At 35.2% G+C, this 15,003-nt stretch overlaps 1 protein-coding gene across 1 annotated transcript in view; it reads right to left on the bottom strand.

The window, feature by feature from the left end:
* LOC109830626 (actin-related protein 2) overlaps positions 6,670-15,003 on the bottom strand; it is a 14,225-nt gene continuing 5,891 nt past the window's right edge. The window contains exons 7-15 of the mRNA XM_020397940.1: positions 14,228-14,331; positions 14,068-14,136; positions 13,920-13,983; positions 12,909-12,977; positions 11,665-11,748; positions 9,932-9,990; positions 8,617-8,683; positions 7,457-7,540; positions 6,670-6,995 (exon numbers count right to left, since the gene is read on the bottom strand). Of these exons, the coding sequence (XP_020253529.1) occupies positions 6,915-6,995; positions 7,457-7,540; positions 8,617-8,683; positions 9,932-9,990; positions 11,665-11,748; positions 12,909-12,977; positions 13,920-13,983; positions 14,068-14,136; positions 14,228-14,331 (681 nt within the window). The 3' untranslated portion in view covers positions 6,670-6,914. The remainder of the gene's footprint in view (positions 6,996-7,456; positions 7,541-8,616; positions 8,684-9,931; positions 9,991-11,664; positions 11,749-12,908; positions 12,978-13,919; positions 13,984-14,067; positions 14,137-14,227; positions 14,332-15,003) is intronic.

Below are 15,003 nucleotides of genomic sequence, written 5' to 3'. Positions count from 1 at the left end.
CAGGTTTTTTGAACACTTTTCAAAAACAGGGAGTTTTCACAAATAAAAATTGATTTTCCAAAAATTCCTTTTCAAACACACTTTTCAAAAACAGGGAGTTTTCACAAATAAAAATTGATTTTCCAAAAATTCCTTTTCAAACATGTTTATTTCATCATTTAGAAACTTTGTTTTCACAAATAAAAATTGATTTTCCAAAAATTCCTTTTCAAACATGTTTATTTCATCATTTAGAAACTTTTCCTAAAGTTTTACTATTTTTAAAATTAATTTTATATTTTTAATGTATTTTAAAATCAGCCTAAAAACTTATCATATGCCATATATCAGTTTGCGGTCGACCACCACGGTCGACCGCCAGCGGTTATTTTTTATAGTATGTATTTTTATGGCTCCCCCCCCCCCCCCCCCCCCCCGCCCCCCGCCCCCCACCGCTAGCTTTCAAACCTTATTCTCAGATTTTTTGTGCCTCGCGGTCGACCGCGAGATTTCCACGATCGACCACCGATCCCATCATTGCCTTTTAACGGCTATTTTCTGCAACGGCTGTCTGAGACTATTTTGGTCTTTTCAAGTTTGTTTTGACTGATATTTTGAGTGAGTATAAATACCCCATTGCTGTTCTCTTTCATATATATCAAGAGTTTGTTTTTACATAAGTTTTAACAAAAGATTAAGAGCGTTTAAGAGCTGTTTAAGCTGATTTCATCAGTCTGTTTCAAAAGAAGTTCTTCTACTACAAGAAGAGGATTTCTAATCTCATCATCCACTGTTCTTCTTGTCTATGGAGAAGTTTTACTAACTCATCTTTTTCATATAGCTTATAATTTTATTTTCATATCTTAGCTATATTTATTGAGTTACATATTTTTTATTCACTGTTATCACACACACAATATTAAGCTTAATATCTTCATACTATATAGTGTGGGTTGTGGGGTGTGATTTAGTGAGTGTGAGCTTCAATTGCGTTCACATTTGTTGTTGAGAACAAACCATTGTATTCAATCTTTATTTGTGAGTATCACTTGTAATACACTTATACACCGAGAGGAGTGTGAGGCGAGAGACGGGGTCGAATCCAATAGGAGTGGCGTCGGTTGACGAACCTAGGGAGAGGTTGTATCCGAGCACTTGAGGAGGAGGACACGGACTAGGTTCCAACACTTAGTGTGTAAAGTGTGATTGCATAATGTTGGTTGTGTGAGAGTTTTCGATAAGCTTGTAAACCGAGTGTGTAGAAGTTCCGGCTTCCAAACCGGATTGTGATAGTGGAGATCTTCTCGAGGTGAGGAGCGGGGACGTAGGTCGTGGTGACCGAACCTCGTAAACATATCGTTTGTTTGTGTTTTGCTTAGCGTACCTTTTATTTGTGCTTATTCATATCTTTCATGCTCATATCTATCTTATATCATTCTTGCAAGAACAAATCCCCCCCCCCCCCCTCTAGGGTCTAACATGAACACCATAACAATTACAATATTTCTGTTATTAGTATCTTAAAGTCCTCAAAAGATAGGTGATCATTCAATTTGTCAAAAAGAAAATTGCATATGAATTTACTTGCAATATGTCCATTAAACTTTTAGTTATGATTTGACTCATATTCACTTTAACTTTTAGTTGTGGTTTTACTCATATTTACATTATCTAATATCCTCATTTAATTTTATAGCTCATTCTCTAGAAATAAAATTAAAAGTATGAAGAATTATTTTCTTGTGAAATTAGAGTACGAGAATTATGATATATTTCACCATGTACTCTAAATATAAATTTTTTTGATACAAGGTCCCTATCAAATCTTGCCCCAAACATGTGAATGAAAAATGCTATTATAACTCACTTACCTAGGGCAAATGTTTTGTATATAGGGCATATAAGTCATCTTGAATATTCACATCTGCTAAGTGGATTTTGCTGTTGTGAGAGCAAAATGTTAGATGCTCGTATTCATACTTTTTAGCTCTATAAAAGACATAATAATTTGGAGTGCATAGCTTATATATCATAAAGAACATACTGGTTCATGAAGATTTTTTCCTAATAACAATATTATTACAACGATATTACTATTCAGTATTAAATTAATTTTATATAATTAAATTAATTTTATTACATAAATTATATGACTCTTTTTAATAAATTATAAAGTATATATATCAAAACCTTGATGCTTAGAGCTAGTAGTTGGGCTCCACAAAATATGTTAACTTTACATTGTAGTTTTCAATTCATAGTACTGTTAGCAATGTCATTATATTTTATTTTTATCTTATTATTCACACTTTTCTGATGTAAGCTTTCGTTTGCTAATCACTCAATTGGCTATATTTAGTTTTTATAATATCAGAGATTAGAATATTCTCTTCTGTTTAAAAAGTGTTTACATGATTTTCTTAAAAAATATATACACATGGTAGCGATAGTATATACTTTAGTTGAACTCAAATATTGGCTTGAAGCCATTTAGAGTGAGGTCCTTCCTACGCTAGAATCGTGATATAGTGATTACACAATCTAAAAGTTGAAGAAGAAATTTCTACAAAGGAAAAATAATTTAATATGTCAAATTAACATCTAATTTATATAATATACGTGGGTAGTGAAGATAGTTATAAAAGTAAGGTGTATATCTTCATAAAAATTTCATAGTTAGTGGCCAGCTACAATCATCTCAATTTAAGCATAATTTATTATTATTTTAGTTACTAATTTGATACGCATAACTATGGAATAAATCTCAAGCAAAAAATATGAATTGAGATTGTATTATCCTATGTGTAAATAAATAAATGTTATTAGAGCTCCTCTTTATATTAAGTTTAAAAGTAATAATTTAAATTATTAAGCACTGAATATTAGTTCATGTGAGAAGGTAAAATAATCTATGGTCCATATACATATTTAGTCAATCAATCAAACGTATTAAAATTATGATGACCACAGTCAAAATTAAAAATAGTGGGTTCACATTAAATATAATTTATAAAAAATAGTACATTAAAGTTAAAATCCTTTAAACCACTATATAGATTGTCTAAAAAATTTTGTATATATAATCTATACTGTCTAGGAATAGTGATGTGCACATTTAACTATCGCCTAATACATCTTAAGAACGACTTACTCTTCAATATCATCATTAATTAACGTATCTATGCATTACACTAAAAACACAATGAAAATTTAGAAAACTATAAAAAAAACACCCTCAAAAGTTTTAAAAATTATAAAAAACCAAAAAATTTGTAATTTACAAATACACAAAACTATTAAACATTACATTGAAATCAAGGAATTGTAAAATATCTTTGAAAATTTTCAAACTTTGGAGGGGTAATTTGTAATATACTCTAAGGTGTTTTTTTGTAAATTTTAAGTTTAATAGATTTTTAATTAGTTACGTTCTTTTCAAAAAAATTATGGGTAATATTGACCATGAAAAGTTTTTCCTAAACCTATACTTTTAAAGGGAGTATGATATTTTTTATAAATTTTTAATATTCTACAGATTGTTAGTAATTTTGTATATTCATTTTAGTGTCTATAGATTAGAAATTCTCATGGTGGTTTTTTTTAAATTATGAATTTTAGGGGTTTTTTACAAATTTTTAAACATATAGGCTTTTTCTACGATGTAAATTGTTTATATACTATTTATAATTCCTATGTTTTCAATTTACTAATGAGTTTGAAATTCTCAGGGTATTTTTTGTAAAATTAAATTTTGAGTTTTTTTGTAATTTTTGAAAATTTAAGGGTATTTTCTATAAATTATAAATTATGTATGGGATATCTGCAATTCCTATATTTTTAATATATTGTTAGGTAAAAAATTATCAGGACTTTTATAAATTTTATTATTTTGAGGGTTTTATTTTGCAATTCGTAGTGTTTATTGTAAATTTTATAAATATTCGAAGGTTGTTTGTATTATTTGTACATTTTTGTTGTGTTTATAGGTTTAAAATTTTCAATGTGTTTTTTACAAATTTTAAGGGTTTTTTTTCGTAATTTTCAAAACTTACAGGATATTTTTCTCCAAAATAAAAGAACTTTCAGTTTCTAGCTAGCATATGTTTTTTAGATTTTTAACTAAAGTAAAATAAATAAAATTTACAATATTCAAGATGTTTTAATAAATATTTTAATTTGTAAGGGTTTTTTTGCAATTTAAAAAACTTGGAAGATGTTTTTTACAAATTCTAAAAACTTTTACGTGCTGGCTAGCATATGTTTCTTAAATTTATCTGTAAACTGAAATAAGTAAAAGATTTGAATTTTATATCAAATGTATTCCCTTTATCCAATAACATGTTAAGTCTCGTTATGAATAGAATAAATCATTTAATTACTAATTAAAAGAAGATAAGATAATTAGATATAAATTAGAATAATAATATAATTTAAAAAAAAATTAAGAATAATATTAACCATCAGAAATAATTTCGATTTCGATCTCATACTTTTTAAAAGGGAGCACGATAATTAGCAAAACTTTGCCAAATATATAGTAGTCAGGTGCTATTTAGCGTCGGTATATTAAATGAGCCACATCCACATGTCAAAGCTTCTACTTTCTCCCGGAACAAACCAGAACTTTTTAAAGCGTGTCCCAACCCCAGCTTCTAGAACCTTCCCCTCACTCTCGCCCTCTATAAAAGCCCTAACCCTCGCCAATTCTTCAAATCCCGAGTCAAAATCGAAATCTGAGCGATCGAAATATGTCTCGTGCCATAGCCTTACTGTCCGCAGGCGCGCGTTCTAGCGCACCCGCCCGCGGGGGGGCGCTACTTCCAGCCATCTCCGCCGCCGGCGGCCGGCGGCCGGGAAGACGAGGGCTCGTCTCCATCCCCGTCCGCTTCGTCGCGGTCGAGCCGTCGCCGAGGAGAGAGCGGCGCCGCGATCAAGATCAGATAGGCGTTCCGGGGGTTCCATCGTGAAGGAAGAACGTGGGATCGCGCGGGGAATCGAGGTGGAGGTGGACGTGTTGGAGGTGAGGTTCAGGAGGAGGAGGAGATGGATCGATCGTGAGGGAGGAGCAAGGAGAGGAAAAGATGAATGAGATGCTGATGAGGCTGTTTAGAGGCTGATTCGGTGAGAGGGGTTAGGGTATTATCGGAAGAAGGTGATTCGGAGGGTGATCGCGCTTCAGGAGATGCTGGTGCGATCGCCGCAGGGATTCAAACGCCTAGCATCGGCGGCGGATGAGTCGCGAAGACACGCGCGAAAGGCATCGAACCTGATGCTGTGGTCGAAGAAGATGAAACCCTAGTAGGATCGGGCCAACGCCTGCCAGATGATGGCGAACGCCCTAGAATCGCGGGGGAAGGATTCGCATGGTAGATTCCTCGAGAAGAATCGAATCCTGATTCTGTGATTGAAGAAGCCGGAACCCTAGAAACTGATCAGGTCAAAACTATGGATTTCCGTCAAGGTAACAATCCTGATGCTACTAAAACCCCAGAAACCGCAGATCATATCGATCATATGGAGATTCCTCAAGACAGCAAGCCCGATGCTGCAATTGAAGGATCCAAACCCGTAGAAACTGCAAACGAGATCAATCCTGTGGAAACCTCTCTAGAAAACGAGCCTGACGAAGGCGGAACCCTGGAAACCGCATCTGTGATCGGTCCTATGGAAATCCATGTGGATAACAAGCCTGAAGAACCCAAAGCCCTAGAATTCCCTCTAGACGGCAACGCTAACGACGTATCTGAAGAGGCTGAAACCCTAGAAGCTCGAGATCAGATCTCCAGCGGCTGGGAGATTCTCGACACGAAAGAAGATGGAGAAGAGAGCGTCGAGATCGCAGAAGCTAAAGCAACGAAGAAGGACGCTGCACAGAGCGACGGCGGGGTGAAGGATGCAATGGAGAGAGTGGCGGGCTGAGAACGAGAAGCTGAAGGGCCTGGTGGCGGAGCTCTGGCGAGAGGAGCGCTCAGCAGTGTAAACTGAATGGTTGATGGCTCGCGGAGAGAGTGGAGAGCCTTGAGAAGACGGTGGAGAAGATGGAGAGGAAGAACAAGAAGAAGAAGAAGGATGCGAATAGCCTGCCGCCTACAAAGCAGTTGCAGTAGTCAAGAAGAAGAAGAAGATTGAAGAGAGAGGAGGTTAGGGTAGGCTTTTCTTTTGATAGTATTTCTTTGGTTTTTAGTTTTCCTTTTGAGAGGGATAGCAGATGAATATCAACACGGTGGTGATAGAATATTAGGAAAAGCGGATCGCCTGTAATGGATTTGATTTTGGTCCTATTTAATTTTTTGGTTATCATGCTGTTAGTTTTCTTGATGTGGGCTTGGTATCAAGTATGAGCTTGGGAGTTGGAACGAATTTTGACGCGGTTTGCCTCGGCAGCAGCCCCTGTGAGCAAACATTCTCCCTACCTGAATACTCTCGTTCGTTTTCTGCTCCCATCCCCCTTCTGCGAGACTGAAGATCGATCAACAAAAGCAAAAATAGATCTAGGAAGCCAAATAGGAAAATTGAACCAAAAATATTCTTAAAAGTGAGAGGAACTGCTTAATCTGTTGGGTTCATTTAGACTCTCAGAGGGCAACCATGTGAGATTTCCACTTTCACGATTTTAATCAGCAAATAGATAAAAAAAGGAAATGGAAACGTGAAGATGGAGGGACAAAAACTCAAAATGTGCAAAGGGTAAGTACAGTTCTGATCATCAAGCGCATCATTCCTCTAGGAGACGGGAAACTACCGAGAACGACATTATATCTCAATTTGTTATTTTACGCATTCAGTGACTTTGGTGGTGGTGTTTCGTTTTGTTCAGATTACATCGATTACAAGAATATAGTTATGACATGTACACATTAAACATATGCCGAGGAATCCCGTTTCTCGTGCACCATCTTCTCCCATTTTGGTGATGGCATTAATTTGTCATTTGGTCACGCCTGCCCGCACTTGCTTAAACAGTTGAGCCCCTCCTCCATGTAGTCCTGCCTGGTTATCCAGAATTCTGGTGCATCCTGCTCTCACCAACCAGCAAATACCTTAACTAGGTTTTGTTGATTTTAATAAAAAAAAAAGCGTAAATTACACAACCCTCAATAAGTTTGGTCCGATGGGCGATTAAAAATAGATTCAGAAAATTGCAAAAGTTTTCGGTTTAGTGGCTTTCCAAACTTTTTGGGGATTATCTCAAGACAGGCCAAGCTTCTTCTTGAGGGTTCTGTGAAATTTTCTCTAAAAAATAACTATATGGATATCTATGATTAGATCCATTTGCATCAGTATGTTGGCTGCAGTTAGGTAGAAAAAGTCGATGTACAAAGTTTAATCACAACACCCCAAATTTAATCACAACACCCCTGCATTAGAGCAAGGTGTTCGGAGCCTTTAAAGCTCAATTGTTTCAGTTTAGAGTTCAGGCAACTTTGCTTGTGAGCAGAATGTTTTGATAAAATTTGTATCCCCAAATTAATGTTACCTTCATGATTCCTGCAAGCACTGCACCTCCTAGATATACCATATGCTTTCTTCTCGGAGGATCTTCAATTCTCAAACGTAGCTTCTGTAAGCATAAGAAAAGGAATTGTACATGAAAATGATGTTCCTACATGCATAAGCTATATCAAAAGCTACGGTACACGATTTTGCTCTACAGTCTGAAGAAACTACTCTGATTATCAAGTTCTTTGTTACATGTGGGGCAATGAGATACAATATTGTTGATCAATTATAAAAAAATGATGCATGGTTCCGTGCGATTTGGGTAGATTTCAATAGAGTATAATGTTACTCACAACCAGCTATCTTATAAGGTTTAAAGAAGGGTGGTGTTGTCTTAAAGCTGTATAAGTCAGATTTTGGTTTCCTCAGTTCTTATCCAAGTTTAGAAGCAAAAAGTGTAATATGCAAACATAGTTGCAGAAAAAATTAAATTCCTTGCAATAAGTAACTTTAATGCCGAAGAAGATTTAACTATTGTAATTAGCAATGTGAAACGGGCATAAAGGTATTAAGTGGGAGATGATGAAACTGAAGAGGTCGTGTACAATTTTTTAAGATGCAGTCTAATAGATGATGTATCCAATTGCAGAAATCTGGTCCACTGTTTTCTAGGAACTTTCTGGTTTAAGTCAAACTCCAAAGTTCACTCTTTCTTATAGGCTCGTCAGAATAACTGAAACCCCCAACTAAATTAATATGGAAAGAATTTCTAACAGCAGGCTACCATTAGCTGACAGCTCTTAGGGTGTTTTTTCCCCCATGTAAAGTGAATTGGGAAGAGAGTTTGTAACCAATGGTCTCATATATCCATGAAGCCTAATTAAGAGATACCTGTTTACAGAGGTCAATATGGTACAAAGGTGATCGTGTTCGAGCCCTGATGTTGATCATTCTCTAAGGATTATGAATGATGAAAAAGAATGTGGAAAAAACTTGAAAGAGAAAATTACTAGATATTCTTTCATGTTTAAAGAGAAACACAGACATGCACAGACAGCTCCATGCCAGATCAATGATGAGATAAAATGTAACAATAGCAACAAAATGCAAGAATCAATGATGACAAGGAGCATTTCAGATGCATGAGATCTCAGTAATGGTTGAGGGTACAATCAAAAAAATAAAATATCATTGTACCTTTAGTCCATCCTTATTTCCCTTCAAGACTACGTCTAGGTAGCGGTCAAGAATTTCCTTCTCCAAGCTGTGGAACAAAGCCATAACTTGAATACATTAAGTGCAGGTGCACAGATGCAAAGAAAATGTAGGTTCCGAACAATAAAACTATTGATCAATTTTTGTTCAAATTGAAATACCAAACAAACCAGATTTCCGGTTACATGCAAGATCTTTGATCATTTCAAGTTAATTAAGAAGGCATGCTCATCTAGACTGAGCAGCAGCTGGTATGCAATATCTTAAACACATTTTGGAATATGTAATCTCCCTGTATCTCTATGTATCTCTAGTAATGTAAAAAGTACAAGATGTGCATTACGATGTGTTCTGTTCCATTGACCATTTCCTTGAAGAATTAGAATAAACTGATTATGCATATTTCTCTTATCTCTTTCCCCCCCATTCACTTTATGGAAAACCGTATCTTTTAGTATATGACATACAATATCAAATGAGACATTGGTACTGAGATGATTACTAGTGACGAGGAAAGAATAAAGGATAAGAGCCTATTCTCAATAGGCATTACAAACTCAATGGGTGTACTGTCACAGCCACAAAGCTAGGAAAGTGAAAGAGGATAATCAATAATTAGGCTTCAAGAACCTCATAGCTGGTAACTCCTATTCCTATATGTTAAGATCTCAAATTTATTGATAGAAAGAAGTGGCTTATGAAGTTCGGAACCGGCACGAGTAATTGAGCAAAGTTTAATTTATCCCTCACTAGTGTTGCCTAATAAAGGCCCCCAGCTTTGTTGTGGCAAACAACGGGATAACATAATCTGTTCTCATAAAAGATGTGAAGAAACATGCAGTCACACACGTGAGCTTTCGGAATCATTGTGATTAATGGTCCAACAACAAATATATAATAAGAAAATAGAAGAAACCAAACATACAACCAGGATCCCTCAAAGCAACTGTGACAAGTAGCCAAATGAACATATACGATTAATGAATAGCTATAGAACGTGTCAGAAGTGTATACTAAACTCCTCAATTGAGTAACCAGTGGTTTTGACAACATTACGATGTTTTGTATTTCATTTTCATTATCTCGTCCCCACAATTGCTAAACTATGTTTGAAATGTGGGTAATTTACAGAAGAACATTAATAAATTCAGTTTGTCGAGGCCAACACTTAATGCATCAGAAAAAGAAATCTAGTATACAATTGAGAGAATGTGTCAACATGTTTAGGACGCATGAGGCATGTCAAAGAAAGAAATAAATGTTCTTAAAGGAAGTCATTTTTAAGAAGTCATTATACCGACTGGGCAATCCTGGATACATAGTGCTCCCACCACTAAGAACAATATGTTGGTAAAGCTGCCAAAACAAAGCAAATTATTGAAGTAAAGGCATCACCACAGAAATGTGCTCAATATATTGTGTAATTCTAGTAAAAGAAAACGGTATAGTAACGATAAAATATATACAGATTGAAACTACATAGGATTACGGGTTTTCTATTACAGATTTCAGAATAAAATTATAGAAGACATAAAGCAGAATTCAGGACAAAGTGGAAACGTAGGTTCAAGCTTAAGGGGGTTTAGCCCAAAAACACCAGTTTCTTTTTTTATAAAAACGAGGACATAAAAATACAAAAGAAAGTGGCTAGGTTAGGGAAAAGCAGAAAAAGGATAATAAAAGATCAATTAACACCAAAATCATAAAAACAACTATACATGTATAAAACGTAAATCTATAGAATGCTCAAATACTATACACCAAAATCATAAAACAATTATAGGTTTCATTATTATAACCCTTGTTACAGTGAACCACCCCTAAATTAGGCCCTGTTTGACTTTACCACCCCTACTTGCTTGAGTTTCAAAAAACCACCTCCACGTGCTATTCCATAAACATACAGCCACCTATGCCCATTTCCGTCCAATTCTTTCATTAATGTTGATGAAAAAATAAGTACAGCCCTGAAGGGAAATTTACTTAGGGCCTATTTCACAATACCACCCCTAATTAGCCATGTTTCAAATTACCACACCTAATTACAATCATTTCCATTGTCCTCAGTTCCCTGTAGTATCATCATAGTTAATAATTACAACCAAGAGGGATGTTATTAAGCATGGTATTTTGAAACTTTGGTAATTAAGGGTGCTTTCCTGAAACCCTAACTTAGAGGTGGTTTCATGAAATAGACCGTTGCCTAGGGGTAGTTCCCTGTCACCCCATTAGACTTTGAATCGGTTATCCATTCATATTAACAAAAAATTTGGGAGGAAATAGGCGTAAATGATTAAGCATTGGCAGAATGGAACATAGGGGTGGTCTTTTGAAACTTAGTAATTAAGGGTGGTAACGTCAAATAGAGCCTGATTTAGGGGTGGTTCTATGAAAAAAGCCCCTTGTTATAATGATAAATCATTTAGTTAATCGTGCATTGGATATGTCACATGAACTCTAGAAAAACTATCCAGTAATCAATAATTCCCTGTGTAAGGAAAAAAAGTGACTGGTCCTCCCTACAGAAACCTGAAACCCAGTTTGTCCCTCTACGTATATGTAGTACGTAATAGATCGGTTATGAAAAGAATTCTATTAGCCGGGTGACTACTTCTAGAATTTAATTTCATTTTATTATTTTTATTTTTATTTTTCTGTCCATAGACAATTACAACGTATTTGAACTAGATGATGTGGACAAGTGACCTCTGTCCATATGAAAGATAGTAATTAACAAGTTAATAGGGTATAAGACAATTATATTAACATTAATAGGGAATAAGACAATTATATTAAAATGTTCATACACCTAGTATGCTGAACATGTGCAACAGAAACCTAGTCCTGATGTCTGAGTTAAAAAACGATCGGAACATCAAACTAGCAAATAGCATTAGAGTCCTCATAGGGAATTAAAACTAAAGTTAGGGAAAACAAGTTCTATCTGATAGTTCGAAACTGAAGACTAAACAAGACAACAAAATGTAATTTTGCCAATAAATGACAATATTATGCGAGAAACTTCAATACCATCATCCTGTTGTCAATATCCATTTCTTGAATGCACCGAAAAGCCATGTCAGCCAGGCCATCACCTTCAACATCAATGAGTTCCTGTATTGAAGATGCGAATGGTCAACAACCTTTAATGCATCTCCATATCACGTAATGTAAAAGAACTGCATTATTGCCTTATTGGCTAACTTATTGTCAATGGTCTTGTTCAAATAAAGAGCTTGGAAGAATAAGTAAAGACTCCCATGGCCTTTAGTTGAACAAGGAAATCACAGCCACTGCCTTCAAAAGTCTGGGTAGTGGGAGAGCTGCTCCAGGGTCGTATAGAAGAAGAATCATATGTCCCTAGGTTAATCCATAAACAGTACGTAAGAAGAATCTGAACTTTAAGAGCTGATGGTCTTCTCTATTGCGAAGTCAAGGTCACAGGATTATTATTTCAGAAACTGACAAACTGGTTAACAGCTCTCATGTTGTGGAAAAAAAACGACAAAGGTAAAGAAGCAAACTCCCAAAAGAGAAGACAATGAACTGCATATTCAATAACATTTGAAGGTTTTCCTTGAACCCAGAGAAGTTTGGGCACAAAATGAAAATGAAACGAAGACACAGCTAATGATAGTTATAAAATTCATCTAAATAGCACTACTAGTTCAATTTGATTAACAAATAACAAATTTGATTTCCAACAGAACTTTGTAACTCTTATTCTTAAGGATCATCAAATTATTTTGCTTGTACTGGCACATTTGACCAGCTGGATAACTTATCTGTAATTGCCCTTGGGTTCACATCTCTTTTAACTCCTAAAAGCATCACTATTCAAAAGGAACATAATTTCTTCGAAATAACTTATCAAAATTTTAAAGAGAACGGAAGATTACAACATATGATCAGAACACTTCTTTAATTGTAAGATCCAGGACTCTATAAACCATAAGGAACACTCTTTAATCACAGAGTTGAGAAAGCGCAAGTGAAAGATGAAACAAGAAAGTTATATTTATTTACAAATTTCCTCGCATCAACACAAGGATGCTACTAGTTTGACCATGAGGTAATCTATTTTCCAGACCACTATGGTACTACAAATAGTCAGAGTTCAAATTTCATGCACATCACAACACTACAATTGCAAGATATGGTGTAAAACACTTGTTTCATTCATGTAGCTTCATGGCCCAAAATTCTTGAAAGCTTTGAGAAAGTACTGAGAACCGGGGAAGAGGGAAAAAGGAGGGGGGAAATGGGGTACATACTGGAGTGAAGAGAGCCTCAGGTGCCTGAAATCGTTCAGTTCCAACTTTGATTACCCTTCCATCTGGCAGCTGATGAAGAAAACTCAGGACTCCAACAACATGAAAAGATAAAATATAGACAATAGAAAAAAACAGCCGGAAAGGAAGGTTAACCCTAACTATAATATGTAAAAACGGAGATAGGCCTTAAAAACAACAAATAGAGATGGAACTGACACAGAAAGCAAAATATTAATCTTTTAAAAAAGCCTCTACTGCTTCCTACTGCCTCCGTGAGCAATATTATAAACTGATATTTTACTCACATCTGAACCACAGGACACGATATAAACTATAAACTATCTGCTTCTTTTCCACAAGCACCTGCTGTGATAATTTGTGATTTACTACTACATTTTCATTTCATACACCATTAAATCAAGAAGCCATCTCTAACCATGTGGATAACTGTTTGTAATATTCATTTTTTAGTGCTATGACTGGTACACCAAACTTTGAAATATTAGAAATTTGGACGTGAGAAAGATCCAGCAATAGTTCTATCAAAAGAGTACAGTTCATAGTAACAATCGGAGGAGAACCATGCAAGTGCAGTTTAAATACCAAAATGCAAGGTTAAATGATTGTGATTGTAGATGATATCCATCAACACAAGGTGATATAACCAGGATCAGATAATATCTAATAATGCAAGCTAATATAAGTAGGACCCTTTTGTATTTGTAGCAAATAGCAATGTTCTTCTAGTGAGTCTGTAATTCTTAATAGAATTTCTCAGCTGAGTCAAAGACAAAACATTTGATGATCTACTTAAGATTATTCAGGGATCGTTTATTCTTTAAATACGATATAACCAAGAGGACACAAATATGGCCCTCAAATAAATTTAAAAGGATAGAGGAACGAAACATAACAAACTTGTGAAATGAAACTATAAACATAACTAAGCGAAATGTAACATATGACTACAAGTAAAAACAGTATGACATGGTTACAAGATAATTCACTTACAGTGTAATTCTTGACCAGAATGGTAGTTTCTAGACCTAACTGGTACTCACGCTTGTAATCATAGCTGTAAAATATATGGTTTAGTTGTATACTAAGATTATCAAGATAATCAATACCAGCAAGTAATGTCAGTCTGAAAGCACGATACCTGATATAACAGAGCTTCTCTTTTATGTCCCTTACAGTTTCAAAATCCACATTCTTATTCATTGCATACCTTCAGAATACAAAAGGCAGCCTGATCAGAAGCGAGAATCCTTATTCAAGCATGCTGTGTATTATGTTTAATTAGTATCAGTAATTCTCACCCTCTTCGAGAGAGTAGATCAACAAGATAAGATGTTATGTGTCTGCCAGCTACATTCATTCTCTTCGTGAGATGTGGAAATGAGTAACCATCTACAACTGGCACCTAAATAACCAACTGATATAAGAAAATATGAAGGAAGTCCAGAAGGAGAAAGTAAAAACAGTTTGAACAAGGGAAAAAGTAAAATAAGAATGGATGGTTAGAAAAAGAGCAGCAGAAAGTAATAATACAGTTTGCCGAACCAAGAAAGTAAGTTTACATGCAATACATGGTACATCATTGGACAAACTTGAGTGCAATTAGGAGGATTTAGACCCAGCAGAAATACAGAAAAATATATGATTCAGTTGACATCATATGTTCCCATGTACTAACTACTACGAGAAAACTTAGATAGCAAGATAAATCTCATAAGATTATGTAATGTTATGTCAAGTGACTAGAGATGCAGAACAATTGACAAGACCTACCATCAATTTGAAAGTTTTTAAAAGGTAGGCTACAAGAAAAAGCATCTTAAGTCCTGTACATCTAGCTAAAGGGCTTTTATGATGCTCATCCCCCAAAAAGTACATAATGTAAAAATAGGTCCCCAAAAAGATGATATGTCAAAATAAGTCCCTTAACTTGTTTATGTTGCAGAAAATAGCTCCCTCAAGTTAAACATGTTACTTTAACCTATAATTAGTGAATAGCCATATGTTATTCATGTTATGTTCTTGGCTGTTGCTGTTTGTTGTCACTGCCGCTGCGGATGCTTCTGTTATTGTCTCT

This window comes from Asparagus officinalis, chromosome 2 (genome assembly GCF_001876935.1).
Source record: "Asparagus officinalis chromosome 2, Aspof.V1, whole genome shotgun sequence".
Classification (NCBI taxonomy): Eukaryota; Viridiplantae; Streptophyta; class Magnoliopsida; order Asparagales; family Asparagaceae; genus Asparagus; species Asparagus officinalis.
The sequence above is the reverse complement of the archived record's forward strand: the minus strand, read 5'-3'. Positions and strand labels throughout refer to the sequence as shown.